The sequence below is a fragment of the Petaurus breviceps genome, unplaced genomic scaffold, assembly GCF_028583685.1.
Source record: "Petaurus breviceps papuanus isolate PSGF00001 unplaced genomic scaffold, PetGlider_PUasm1.0 191, whole genome shotgun sequence".
Taxonomy (NCBI): Eukaryota; Metazoa; Chordata; class Mammalia; order Diprotodontia; family Petauridae; genus Petaurus; species Petaurus breviceps.
Window position 1 is genome coordinate 496,450 of NW_027185811.1, and position 15,228 is coordinate 511,677.

A 15,228-nucleotide genomic window follows, 5' to 3' on the forward strand; every position below is an offset into this window, starting at 1 on the left:
TCATCTATCCATTCTCCTGCTCTATGCCCATCCCATGGGCAGTACTAGTGTGGTAGTGGGCAGAAAAGATACTAAATGGACACCTCAGCTTTGCTTAGTGCACTCTCTATACCCCTGATCGTTTTGTATCCAAACTGCCTTCCCTAGGTGGCTCAAAATCCAACCAATACGTCTTCTGGTCTTGTAACTCACGTCCAGCAGAGTCTAAGAATCTTTAACAAGTGCCATCCAAAGTGCAGAGAAGGGAAATGTTTTCAAAGGGCTAAAGGAGAATATTTCTGAGTAGAGTTGAACTGGCCCTTACTGTGGTAAAATGAAATAATAGCCAGGCCACAGCAAAGTGTCTTTATTCTAACATATACGCTGGACTTACTTCTTTGAGGTCAACAGGAAGATGCTTTCTAGCAGGTGCTAGGTTTGTTATTTGTTACCTGTGTGACTTTGGGCAAATGGCTTCATTTCTCTGAGGTTCAACTTCCATGTGTATATAAAATTGTACTAGGGGATATCTGAGGTCTTTTCTAGATCTAAATACACAATCTGATGAAGGAAAATAATGGCCTCTGGAACTCAGGCTATATTAATGTTCAAAAATTTGCACACTTATGAATATGTATAATAAGGTAACCTCAAAGTGAGTTTCTTTGAATAAATCCTCCTTTGCCATTCTGAGCACCTGTACTAAGGTGCAAGATTTCAGGGTAGGGGCAACTAGGTGGTACAGTGAATGGAGCACCGGCCCTGGAGTCAGGTGGACCTGAGTTCAAATTCAGTCTCAGATACTTTACACACTAGCTGTGTGACCTTGGGCAAGTCACTTAACCTCATTTGCCCTGCCTACCCCCCTCTAAAAACCAAACAAACAAAAGAAGAAATCAGGGTAACCTCATAACTAGCCTCCTCTTCTTCCTTCCCTTTCTTTTCTACAATAGTCATTTCGGATTTATAGCTGCAGTCACCCTGACACTGCTCTATGAGGAGCTTAGTTACTTCTAAGGTGAAGATAGGGAAGGCAAGACTCATGAATAGGGCAATGAAGCCAGGAAAATTTGAAACTCAGAAATATAAGGACTAAAGCCCTCATGGTTTCACACTGTGGGCAACTTGAGAAGTGCGATTTAATCAATCACACAGAATAAGACTAAAAATTAAAGAAGTCTCTCTAAGCAGCAGGCCAGGTGTAATGAGAATAACTGCAACAGGTCTGAAGAATAAATCATTCTATTCTTAAATAACCTTAGTTTTCTTTGTTATGTCTAGGAATCAATTCATGGGTCTAATTTTTCTGAAAAGGGGGGGAAATATCAATAGAGTCACCAAATTATGTCTTCTTACTCTGAGGGCAGCAGATGGAATCTGAGTCACTTGTCTGATACCAAGAAATAGACAGGAGTTCGTAAGAGGCCTATTATATCCTCTGCAGAAGTTCTGAAGTGAGAACTAAAACAATCTTATACTTTATACGTTGGACACAACCAACTACCAATCCTGATCTGAATCTATCATGCATTTCAGGTTTCATCAGAGACAAAACCTGTTTCAGTAAAGCCAAGGACCAGTAAGTAACTTACCTATTTGAGTGACACAGCACTGATTACAGGCCCACCCATGTCCTCTGGGCAGTGTTTTAAAATAAATCTTCCTTCTACCCAAAAGACAAATTGTTCCTCTTAATCCACCAAACAAACACCTGACTCTTAGTTATTCAGGGAATGGTTATCCAAGTCACAAGATTATACAGGTCCTTAACTTCCCTTCCCTTTAACAGTCTATATTTTGGTCATCACTCAGTTAAATTAGCAACTCACTACAAAAAAGGCAAGGGAATTGAAAGGATGATATTCAAAGAAGTGCATTTGGAGTCACAATACTTCTCTTTGAGGTTGGAGAAAAGATGGTGAAACTATCTTAGTGAAGTTTTAAAATTTTCCATGGATTTTAGTCATCTATATTCCTTTAACTTCTATTAACTCAGATAACTGGATATTAGCTACATAAATGGCCTTTTTTTGAAGTAGTTTTCAAAACAAAGATAAATTGTTTTAATCATTTAATAAACAACATGGTTCTAAGAAACTAGAAAGGGGGCTATTCTGTCTGGATAATTAATGTTTCTACAAAAAGGCCAAAATTAAATAGGCCTTGGCTCATTTTATGCACTGCATGTTTGAAAAGCCCCAGGAAACATATCTTTGTCCAAGTGATTCCATGGAAAAGGGAGGCCTTATTGCCCCAGACCCAGATGAGGTTTGATTACATCTCTGTCACCTTTTTTGTATGTCAATCAGAATAGAGACTAATTCAGAATAGCCTAAGTGTCAGGAGTGAGTTTGCTTACAGTTAATAGTCAATTATCTGTGTATGATTTAACTATGTAATAGATTACTCAAAGAAACATTTTAAGTGTAGAAGCTTCCCCCTAACCATCCAGTACACTCACAGGGCAGTTTACTCATCAAATGGTGTGAGCTCAGGGAATGCTGTAGCCAAAGGACATCGAAGGAAAGAAATCTTACACCTCCCCCCCAATTCCCTCCACAAAACCATTAAGCATATCTAACTTCCTCCTACTGAGATCCAGAAGACCATGACTCAGACACTACTACGGCTAATACACCAACTCTTCCTCTTCCATTCTCTGTGTGTAAGCCGAATGCCCCCACCAAGACCCACTCCCCATTCTCTCATCCCCATTCACGTCCCAATTCTACTTTGTTGGCCCTTGGAATCCCCACTCCAAAGTTAACAAGCTTCCCTTCCCTTCAGACCTCTTCTGTGTCTCTCTATACCCCCAGATGACATCACACTTCCTCTCATTGCCCCTTTCTCTCCCCCTCTCCCCAACAGCAACCTCCCCATTGCCACTAGCACTTAGCAACACCTTGTCCTCTGAGGTTCACTCTATACAAATTTATTTCCCCCATCAAGAGTCTACCTGAAGTTATATATTAGCCCCTATCTTCACCGATTTCTCAAGAAACCCAGTACTCTGCTCAGTTTTCTTTTCCATCCTAACTGTGAAGCACCCTAAATATTATCAATTCCCATGAGCTACTTCTCCACTCCATCTCAGCTATGATGGTCACCTCTTTGATCTTGCTAGCTAATTTAATAGGAAGCATGGCACTGCTTTGAATGAAACATCAATGACGTAGCATCTAATTTTTATTAAATATAATTTTTATTTTATGCCAGGAACAAAAATATAGTTGTCATAAAAACAGATCTATGATACTTACAATATTAGAAAAGATTAATACATAAGACAACTTGGGGATCACTAGTAGTCTCTGAATCCTCTTTAAAACTGACTCTGGTCCAGAACTTGGAATACACTCCAAGCAAAGGGATGATAAGCTCCTTAGGTGTCCTTTTGCTACAGCATTCCCTGAGCTCACACCAATTGACAAATTGCAGGAATACCAAAAGGTCTGAAGCTACCTGTTGAATTCTAGCCAAACAAGTTATCAAATGGAATCTGGTACAATCCTCTTCCTACACACACACACACACACACACACAATCCTCTTCCTACACACACACACACACACACACACACACACACACACACACACACACACACACACACACACACACACACACACACACACCTCTTACCCTTCCAAGTTGTGGTTATTTGGTTTTCCTGATCTTTAATCACTTCCTTAGACGACCCGATCTAGTGTTTGTTCATAATCACTGCAAGGCAAACTTTTCACATCTAACCTAAAAATCAGGTTCTTCTGGGTTGGAAGCACTTGGGGATGCCAGCCCTGTCTTGATCGCTTATTTAGTTCTGAATTTGACTCCAGTTTTGTTGATGCGCCACGATTGCTGACATCATCATCATCGTTAGATTCAACAAAGAGCAGGTGCCAAATGCCTTGACCCAAAGCCTGAGCCACACCCGCTCTCACTCAGCAGAGTAGGGCTTACATTCCCGAGGAGTCTGCTAAAGCCCATATCACACACTACACCTGCTGCTTTGAAACCTGCTCCTATCCCTTCAAGCGAGATTCAAGTATCTTCTTAGAACAGAGACCACTTTCATTTCTAGCCTCTTCTCTTTAGAAGAAAGTTACTGAATCTAACCTGGCCTATTGGCCACCAAAATTCAACTTGATTTCCCTCCTGCCACCTCCTTCCAATATGGGAAATTCCTATCTTTGAAAGCTGCTCCATTCTTCTTCATTAACAACTCCTCAACTTTTTACCTTATTTTTGGGGGAATTCAAACTTTAGCTACAGACACAGAATTCATGAAAACCAAACAAAAATGGAACTGAAAGGACAATTGAGATTGTTTTTCTTTTAAATCAACTGCTTAATTTACCTGGGATCCTGGGCATATTAAGCAATACTTAATTTATTTCTCAAGATCAACTATATAAAACGATAACAACCTTTTACATCTGTCGTTACATTTTGTTAAAAAAAGGATGCTGAGGGAAGCCAGAGTCCCAACTTATTCCAAACTACATACTGAATATCACCTTAATAATGTAACTGACTCAAATAAAAATTCTATCCCATATATTAAACCGTTCGTATTAGTTGAGTTGCCCTATACACATGCATCATGCTAACTAGAGGAGCTATGTCTCCATGCCATGTTAGAGGGAACTAAGGTATTAGAACAAAGTGCACTGACATGCTATTTGAACAAATTTAATACCAACTGAGGGAGGAGTGAGAAAAGTCAGGAAGCAAGAGGTAGGAGGAACCAGGGCTAATTAGGTGCCAAGAATTTAAAATTAAAAAAAAAAAAGAAATTAAACAGCTTGGAATTGAAAAACCAGACAGAAAAGATGGCTTCCACAAAACTGGAAGCGAGTATCCTGATTTTTCAACAAATACGCTTCATCTCAAGCCATCGATGACTTTATACTTGTCCACATAACTCCCTTTGCAGCCTAACATCTACCTTACTTCATCTCTTGCTTTCCTTTCCTTCCTCCTCCACATAGCGTGTGTTCCTGCTCCAGTGTCCCCTTTCTTCCTCCTCCAGGGTCTTTTCTCTTTCAAACCCTTCTGAAGATCCCCTCTAATGCTGATCACCCTGTTTCCCCCTCTTTCATCTCCTGCCTTCCCAGATGACACTCAATCATCCTTGGGTAAGCTTATCTCGTTCTTGTGGAGAAGACTTAGAATTAGTAAGAATTAATGAAGCAGTAAAAGAAAAAGTTTTTAGATAAGAGAAGTTTTAAATTCCAAGCTGTTTTCCTAGGAGGGCCAAAAGAATTAGTTCAGGAAGAAGAGGCAACGATCGACGCTGTCATTGTTGTAACAAACCCAGTCTCATTCCAACACAGCATCATCCGCTGGGCCAGAGGCATTCCGTCAAAGCAGGTGAAGTAACTAAAAGGGACAGGCACACAAACAGGGGAAAACAAATAAGAAGCTGGAGAGAGAGACACACAGACAGAGACAGAGAGAGAAACAGAGAGAGAGAGAGGAGACAGAGAGAGACAGAGACAGAGAGAGAAACAGAGAGAGGAGACAGAGACAAAGAGGAGAGAAACAGAAAAGATAGGAGAGGAGAGAGAAGAGAGAGGAAAGACAGAGAGAGAACAAGAGAGACAGAGACAGAGGAGAGGGAGAGAGAGGAGAGAGAGAGACAGACAGAGACAGAAACAGAGACAGAGAGAGAGACAGAAAAGATAGGAGAGGCTAGAGAGGAGAGAGGAGAGAAGGAGGAATAGGATGGTGGGGAAGAAGAGGATAAAGATACAGAGATAATGTTGAATAGGAAAGGAGATGAGATGAAAAACAGAGGGAAATAATGGAAAGTAAAAGAAGAGGAAGATGGAAAGTGTAAATCAGAGATGAAGACAGAGAAAGAATAAAAGGAAAATAGAGAAATGTATTGAGACAGAAGGACTCAGACAAACAAAAAGAGATCCACCAAGAGCAGGCAGGAAAGAAGGCCTGGAAAACAAGGGAGAGAAAAGGAGAGACTGCCATGCCTAGCCTTGATCTACCTATTTACTTCCTTACACTGTTATCAGTAGCTGCCTTATCTATTTTCACCTCAGGCAGAAGACGCCCTGGTGCCATGGTGGGCCCAGGACCCCCGATGAGGGACACCACTCCATTGCAGTCAACTGTGCTGTTACGTTTCACACTGCGTCGCAGACTGGGAAAGATGCGAGAAGAGCGGCTGCCCTGGCTATAGCCGCTGTAGCCGCTGTAACTGCTGCGACGCTCGTGGGCCCGAATAGGGATGAAGAGTGAATCTCGGCGGCCTTCACTTTCCTCTACGGTGCTGTGCTCATCGTCTGCAAACTCGTTCTCAGAACCAGGATCTCGGAACCTGCCAGGTGTCTTAAAACTGAAGATGCTGCTCTTGCTATTGTGTCGAGAAAGGAATGGGGAACCTGGAATGCTGAGCAGCGACTGTGGGAACCAAAAAGAGAAAGAGAGTGAGAGGAGTGCAGGGACCCTTTGCGTCAAAGCAGAGAGCTGAGGCAGAGAGGCGTCTAAGCCCCTTACCCCCTGCTCTGAGCAGTTTCTGCCCAGTGGGAGACAAGCTGGGTTCAAAGCCTTCCCCTCTCCTCTCTAGCCCCATGCACACTACCTGTGTGACCCCGGGGGAGTTAATGAGCTCGCCTGGTCTTTAGTGTCCTCACATCTGAAATGATGTTGGAAAAAATGGTCCCTCACAGCTCTGAATCTGTCATCCTCAATGGCAAATTCCCACCACTGTTCCCATTTGTCTCTTATTAGGTCCTTGTGCTTGTCCCTAATCCCTATGATGAAATTATTTTTGATTTAGAAAGTAAATAATACACAGTCTCTTCATGTACTAAACTGATGTCTTTCTTTTGTTCCCTTTATGTGTTCTCCACATAATTCCAAGTCGGTATGTATGTGTCATAGGCTGTAAAGTCAGAGGGGATAGGGAGTGTTTCTATGCAGCTGTCTTTGTGTGTTAGAGGACTCCCCTCCAGAGGATTACCCACAATCAGATGTTTAATAAACGTCTGGTGTCATCATCAAGATGATAGAGAAATGACTGAGCAGCCTGGAGCCCCAATGGATCCCATCTATCAGCCTCGCTTCTTCCAACCCAACTTTCTGGTCCTATTCCCACAATACTAGCAGCTTCTGGACCTTTCCAATAATGTCCATAATTTTTTTTCTTTCTCACTGTCTTTTTACCCAATACTCTTGACTTCTATTCTAACCCATGTTCTCTGGAATGTTTTCTATACTCATCATTCTTTGCCTCTAGTTTGTCATTTCTTTCTAGACCTAGGTCCTTTTAAGCCGCTTATAGTGATCTGAAATGAGTCAATGACTTTGATCAGTAAGAGTCACAACAAGGAAACCACGAAATTATAGATAGCTTTTTGTAAAAGTAATTGTTTACCATAAAAGAGTCAACTTCTAATTATGCATGCAGATAACATAAAATGTGGATTATCCAAAAACCTTAGGAGTATTCTATACTCACAAGATGAGTTGGGACCATTGCATTTTTCTCATGGCAAATTTATTTTCTCTGGAGATCATGGCTTTAGAGGGGTGGCTATCCATGATTTTCCATTATAACCAATGTTATTTTACACTGAGGCACATAATTAAATATTAACAGCCCCTTTTACATGTCATATATTTTATAGGATAGACTATAATGCTACGGATAAATCATTGTATGATAACTAATGTAACATTATTCTCGGTTCCAGAGAAAATGGCAAGGAAACTAGTGACCTATTTCACCTGGTATGATACAGGTTCTGATCAGGACTTAGAAATCTGGATGTTAAGACATAAAAGGAGCTAAAACAAATCCAAGCTAAAGAAGTTTGATTGCTTATTCTACCCTGGGGAACTGACACAGTAAAAAAATGGTGCTTCCCTCCAGGCTCATCCCCAGGTGGGAAGAACACAATCCCCACAATTAAAATAGCAGCTTACATTTATGCAATGCTTTCCAATTTCCCCCTAAAGAAGCCACCATGATTTTGGTCATGAGTTAGGTAGGACTATGGGTCAACTAAAAAATGGATTAAGCAATCAAATCTGGCTGTTGAATCTGGGAAGTTTTACTTTTTATTTGAGACTGATGAGTGCCTCATCTTAGAACAGTTCAGAGAAGAGCAATTTGACAGCCATTTGAAATGTGCTGCTTGGGATTTTAAGATTTACCATTAGAACTCAGTTATTATTAAAACAGAAGAAATGACCATTTGCCCTTACTGCCTCTCCAGAACAGTCCAAAGAAGTCATAAGAAAGCATAAGTCTCAGGACAGGGAAAAATATTCCTATGGGGCTCCCAAAGTAAGTTACTGCAGACAGTTATATGTTCTAGAAATCTCTAATTTTTGATGGGAGAAAATCAAGAGGAAGTGAATGTTTTCACACAGTCAAAAGATCAGTTTTATTTGTGAGCTAGAGAGCAATTGGGGCACCCCTCTGCTAAAACATAGAGATTAATCACAAATGCTTTGGCAGCAAAAAGCTAACAGCACCTCTATAATATTACAGCACCAAGGTTCTCATTAAATGACCCAAAGATGGCTCTCTTAATTATAACAATGTTTTGATCACACTGTACCTCAATGAGGGAACGCAAAAAAAAAAAATAGAAAAAGGAGAAAGTAATTTAGATATGACTCCTGACCATAAAAGGGGTTAGAATGGGATGAGGTTGGAATCCTAACATTTGATCAGAGATATAATACACCCTGACAATGACCCATTCTGGGAAGAAAGAGCCTGGACAGAATGCCACATTAAGGGAATCTCTGCTGCACCCAAATCTCTAAAACTCTTCAGCATTTCTTTATAGCAGGAAAAGAATGTCATGGCTTAGAGAAAGCCATTAGACTTGAGAGATGTGTGTGCTCCTAGAAACACTAAGCAATTATCCTGAGGTGATACTGAGAAGAAGAATAATTATCTGGTATAATGGAAAGAGCAGAAGACAGCAAGTGAGCTATAAGTTTCTCTCCTAATCTACCTTTCAATTTTCTGATGAGGTCAAGACCGGGCCAGAAAAGCTACTAAAAGAACGACACATTCCCAGGATGTGCTAAGAAAAGGGAGAATTCTGTCAACTTGGGATACTCTCAGTGTAGAAACTCCGTCCAGAGAAGCCCATCAGTAATTTGTCTATAATTTGCCATCTTTGCCCATAGTCATATGGCCAGTGTTGACAGAACCTGAATACCAGGACTCCAGGGCCAACTGATCCTCCATCCGCTAGGGCAGTGGTGTCAAACTCGAATAGAAACTGGGGCCATTAAATATACATGAGGATCCTAGAAGCCCCATGTTGGCTTAGAAAACCACATATTAACATCTATCTTCTACTGTGTTTCTATTTATTTCGTTAAATATTTCCCAATACATAATAATATAATAATCTGGTTTGGGCAGTGAGTGTTTGATACCTCTGCATCAACTGGACCTACCCCAAGTGGGGATGTGATTCCTCAGGAGCTAGTGTGTCCCCCTCTCCCCCCACCGGGGGTCTCCAAACAAAGGCTAGATGACCACCAGTAGAGGAGATTTTCATTCAGATGTGGATTCGACTAGAAGGCTTCTAAAGTACTTTATGACTCAGATCCCCATAGGTAATTCAGAGGGTAAATCATCACAGGCTAATGGGTGGAAGGAACTGGGCATAGAGAAAAGAAGAAGTAGATAGGTATTTTCAAGTATTTGAAGGGTTTAATGCAAGCTAAAGGTTTACCACATGGAAGAGAGATCAGGTATATTCTGTTAAGGCCCCAGGAGCAGAAGCAGGAGGAGCAGGTGGCCCTTACAAAGGTGCTAATGTAGGTTTGATGTCAGGAGAACCTTGGTAACAATCAAGGCTGCCCACAAGTGGGGTGGGTGGTCCACACCAGCGGTGGCCTCCCTCTCCTTACAGATCTTCAAGCAGAGGACAGACGACCATTTGTTGGCTAGGCTTACAGTGGAGACTCTGTTTTTGTGTATGGAAGGCCTGCCCAACCTGCAGCCCACAGGTGGCATAGCCAGCTGCCAAAGGATTCCCTCTAGATACAAAGGATGTCTTCCTCTACACTTTTCAAGGGCTGCCTGAAATCCTTCAGTGTGTCACAAGTAGCCCGAGGGCTGCAGGTTGTGCAGGCCTGGTGTATGGGTTGGCCTGGATGGCTGCTCAGGGCCCTTCCAGCTCCTGCTTTATGTGGTTAGAATAACAACGCATGTCTGCAACTCACAAAGTGTCATGTCCAGATAAACTCGGTACATGATTGAAAAGACCTGTTATTCCTATTTTCTATATATGGTCATATATGGTTCCTAACTGGCGTCATTCGGCATTAATTCTGACCTATATCAGACAGGAAGAGAAATTCTCTCCTAGGAAATTTGGGGCAAATCTAATCTTTTAGAACCTGCAGCCTGAGAGTATGATCTGATTGCTACTGAAGTGTACCCATCAATGATGAAAACATGAAATCACAGAATTATTTCCCAAGCACACAAATAGTATGAGCAAGAAAAAAAGGCAGAAAACCTTCTCATCTCCCTCTTTCCTAGAATACAGTCTCCAAATTGGTTCTAGTTACAAAAGGAGAGAGGAAATAAAGAGGAGTCATATAAAACTTACAGCCTCCATGGGCTTTTACCAACACTGAGAGTGTTTCTGAGAGCCAGTGTGTAGTGTGTACCCCTTCCCTGGGGCTAGTCCCTTAGCTAGTACACATTAACAAAAGTGACTGACAAATCTAAAAGGCAAGAGACCAAGTCTAGTTTTCTGGTTAGCTACTGCACTGAATGCTTTCTTGATATGGATGTTGTACGAGGCTTGGGTCAGTCTGCTAAGAGTTGCTTTAACTGTACCTGCTATATCTGCCCAGCCTCTATGGATACTGTCCTCTCTTTAAATAACAGGGCCCAGCCATCACCACCATTTTTCAGTCCAACACAAAGGATTCTGGTCCCAAAAAGCAAAGGTCTAGATCATCTGGCTTGTACTAACCTGCTGTAGCAATCCTTAACACAAACAAGTATTTAACATAGCACTCTCTATATAAATTCTCTTTTTAACTTGGTGCTATTTCAATTTATCTTTAATTTCAGAGTACTTCAGCTTCTTACTACAAACCATAGAAAAAAAGGGCAGTCTGGAGCAGAGTAAAGTATAGGAAAGTACCACCGAGGACTGAGGGACGAGGCTGGAGGATATGCAGGCAAAAGAGAAAGGGTAGGATTCAGTAGCTGGAGGACCAATGGGGAACCTGGAAACCACTAAAAGTCATTCTTGGCCCATGCAAAGAAGTGCTCTACCTGGTTCATGATAGAAAATTTCCTCCCTATCCTGTTGTCCGGCAGGCGAAAAGTCTTCCTCCTCAGGCCATCTTCTGACTCTGATTTAAACACTTTCTCACTGTCCCCTTTCTCTTCTCCTTCGGAGAGCTCCTTCTGCTTCCTCTTCTTCCTCCTGTTACGTCTCTCTTTGGCACTCTTTGAACTGAGTTTGGAAATTTCTGAAGAGCTTCGAGACCCCCTCCCTCCACCTTCTTCTTCTATAGCATCTTCGGAGACAGTTCCAGCTGAAGTGGCCATTGCGGCAGCCTGCGGGAGCAATCACAGGAACCAAATCAAATCAGGAGTGAGCAAGCAGTGGTGATCAAAGAGAAAACTTACAATCTGAAAGAAACTGCTCTACCAAAGATTTTAAGCAAAAGAGGAAGGGGTAGAAAAGGAGAAGAAAACAAGCCTCTTTGACAGGGGGACTGAAGTTGGGGGATTCTTCGGTTTACTTTGTATCTGGGGCAAGTATTTCTAAGGGCATCTGAACAGGACACATAAAGATAATGATTCTGGGTCATATTCCCATATATGCATCCTCAGTAAATAGATAAGGTGCTGTCTCAGCACAACGGGGGACCACCCGAGAAGTTAGGAAAATGAGTGTTAAGAAACTACTTTGTGATCTCCAGAGGGAAGACAAGAGAAGAAGTGTCTTGGGTTATGCTTATCCAAAAAGACGTGGAGTTGTGGAGACGCTAAATCAGTCACCTCGGATATTTGGCTTTGGTTTTTATCTCCAGTCATTAATAGATCTTAATAAGAAGCAATCTGTTCATTAATTAATAACAGTGAAGTAAGTAAGTGGACCGGCCCTTGTGGGTCAGTGATCTCCACCACTCTGCTGATGTCTGCAGGCAGACGACTTGGCTCCAGACGTACCACGTTAGGGAGCCAGAGCTCCAGCCTCAGCAACGTGCTGCTGTCCTGGGGCTCCTTTACCAACCTGGGCTTCCTCCTGTTGCTTCTTCAATTGTTCCAGCATGGCCTTGAACTCTGCCTCCTTTTGCTCTGCCTCCTCCAAAGTGGCCTGGTTCTGCTCTTCATAGGCCATGGCCACCACAGCCAAGATAAGATTAACCAAATAAAAGGAACCCACAAAGATAACCAGGACAAAGAAGATCATGTATGTTTTTCCTGCTGCTCGTAAGGTCTGCAAAGACAAATGTCATTTTCTGAGTCATGTGGTTCAGATGAAAGAACTAGAAAAACATTCCCAAGACCAAACAATTACTGAGGAAATTCTTAATTTTTTTTGAAAGCTCAGAAATAGATTTTACTTCCCCAAATGGCTCCTAATCAAGTGTAATAGGCAAAATTTAAGACATTAGCTCATTTTTTCACTGGTCATCATTTAAAAGTAAAAATTTTATCAATTCAAATGCCATGAAACCATAAGGACTAAGTCATTCCTGGGGAAATTCTTAACTTAAAGCAAAATAATAAAAAAGCTACTCAAAAATTGGTTTCCCTTTCCTAGAGAAAAGGAGCACTGGATATGAGAGCAGAAGGAATGGGTTCAAATTGTGGCACTGCCACTTACTACCTCTGTGACATTACGGAAGTCATTAAACGTTTTTCAGCCTCAGATTCCTCATTTATAAAATGCGAAGGTTGGACTTAGAAGCTTTGAAAGTCTCTTGTAACCCTCAATCTGTGAATCTATGATCTACTGCCTTCCCACCAAACACCAGACCTGCTTTGTATGTCTTGACCATACCTATGCATGTACAATTTGTCTCTCCTGTTCCTTAGTAAGTTCCTTGAAGGCAAGAGGCTGTTATGCTTTTGTCTTTGTATACTATACGCCTGGAACATAATAAGTAATTAATGAGACTTCTTGCTTAGTGATCCTTTTCTGTAGCCAAGACAAAGTTTTGGGTAGTGGATAAATAAAAGGCTCTAATATCTAATATTCAAATTAATAATTAAAAGGCTCTAATTTAATTAATTGAAACACAGGTCATGAGAAAGGGGTACACAGAAGAACAAAGGGAGTAGGATGGGGTTCAGGCATTCTTCCCCTTTCCTCAACAGGGAATGATTAGACCACACCCTGGTATGTGTTCTTTCTTCTACACGACTACTTATTGTATTCTCGCTTTATCGTCAACAAATGTTAAGTGCCTTCCCACACTTTGTAGGGCACTCAGCTAAATCCTAGGGAATCACTTTAGGTGCTCCTACTCGGGAAGTCTAACTTGGGTTGCCTGGGTCCAAGTCAGAAATGCACTGGAGATCTGACCTGGAGCCTTCTACTGCAGAAACATCCCCTCTCCTCCTGAGGGGTGTGCTTTTCTCTTTCTCCCCCCCCCCAGCAGCTGGGCAACTCAAAGCCACACAGAATGGCAGGATTTGGGCCCTGGATCATATGACTCCAGTCTTCTCAGTTTACAGAGAGATCATCTAAGAGATAAGGTTCTATGGCCCAGTGGAATACAAATTTATCTTTCTTCTAGCAACAAACAGAATATTTCCAAATAGACCCCAAAGTGCTGAATGTAACTAAACTGAAGGCCCTTCAGAGCATGTATTTTATATTTATGTGTGTGTATACACACAGACATACATGTATATGTACATATTTATACATACATATAAACATGTATACATATATAAACATGTGTACATGCACACATATATATACATATACACACATATAACTTTATATAAAATACTTATGTATTATACTTTGCTATGCTATATTTATTACACTTTTAAAAATCTCCCTCAGTGCCTAGCATGGTGACTTCCTAATACATAGGAGATGCTCAATACATTTTTTGCTTAATTAAAAGTCTGAAGCACAAAAGCCTGAAGAGAAGTGTAACTGACTCCTGGGACATACAGGAAACAGCTGGAATTGTGAGTTCTTCCACGTAGAGTGAAGCACTGTCTTCTCTGGCCACCATTTTAGGGACAGGCCAGGCTGGCCATGCTTCACTCCCTGCCTAGGTGTGCAGACTCTACTGACTTTCCCACCACGATTCAGCTGCCTTCTAATTCTGGAAGTGCCCTCGGCATGGTCATACTGGCCCTCTTCTGCCATTGGTGAGTTCTCTTTCAGGGCCTCCATTTTGGGGATGAGCCCAGCATGGCCATGCTTCATTCCTCTCCCCAGAAGTGCTTCTGACACTGGGGACTTTCCCACCAGGCACTGGGTGGGCAGCTTCACACCTACCTCCTCAGCTCTCCTTACATGCTGTCATCCCTTCTTAGAATATAAGCTCTTTGAGGGCAGAGGCTATTTTTCTACTTGTATTGTATCCCCAAAGTCTGGCACAGTGCCTGGCACCCAAGTGTTTAATAAATGCTCATTCGGAAGAAATAGGTGACAACTGGAGAGCTCAGATCTAAATTGATAAACTGTCATCAGGTCATTTAGGCTGGGAAATACAATCCTTCAACCCTGCCTGGAATTTCTCATCACACTCTTACAGAGGATGCCTCCATGTGTCTACCCAACATGCTGCCACGGAGACCCTCTCATGCAAGAAACTGATATCACTCACCAACTGATACAAGTTTTCCCAATAGTCCTGGGTCATAAGGCGAAACAATGCCAAAAAGGCCCAGCTGAAAGTATCAAAGCTTGTATAGCCATAATTTGGATTCCTTCCTGCTTTCATACACAGGTATCCTTCAGGACATTGCCTGAAAAGAGAACAGGAAAAGATGGAACTTTTCAACTGGGTTTATTGAATTCAATTTAAAAAAATTATAATTTGCCATTTGCAATGCATTCAATTCAAGATCACTCAAAACCCAGCAACAAGTCACTTAGGACTAAACCATGAAGTATTATGCGCGGTTCTGGGTACCAGTTTAGGAAGGGTGTTAGGAAGCTGGAGAATGCCCAGAAGAGGACAACTGAAACAGTGAGGGGCCTTGACCCCATGCCAGTTGAGGGAAAACTGAAGGAACTGGGGGTGTTT

The 15,228-nt window shown here is 41.8% G+C and overlaps 1 protein-coding gene across 1 annotated transcript in view; it reads right to left on the bottom strand.

Annotated features, from left to right (window-relative positions):
- The window catches only part of SCN8A (sodium voltage-gated channel alpha subunit 8), a 222,046-nt gene that overhangs the window by 63,156 nt on the left and 143,662 nt on the right, over positions 1 to 15,228 (bottom strand). Inside the window, exons 9-12 of the mRNA XM_069092525.1 lie at positions 14,806 to 14,947; positions 12,240 to 12,446; positions 11,270 to 11,557; positions 6,031 to 6,396 (exon numbers count right to left, since the gene is read on the bottom strand). Coding sequence (XP_068948626.1) covers positions 6,031 to 6,396; positions 11,270 to 11,557; positions 12,240 to 12,446; positions 14,806 to 14,947 — 1,003 coding nt within the window. The remainder of the gene's footprint in view (positions 1 to 6,030; positions 6,397 to 11,269; positions 11,558 to 12,239; positions 12,447 to 14,805; positions 14,948 to 15,228) is intronic.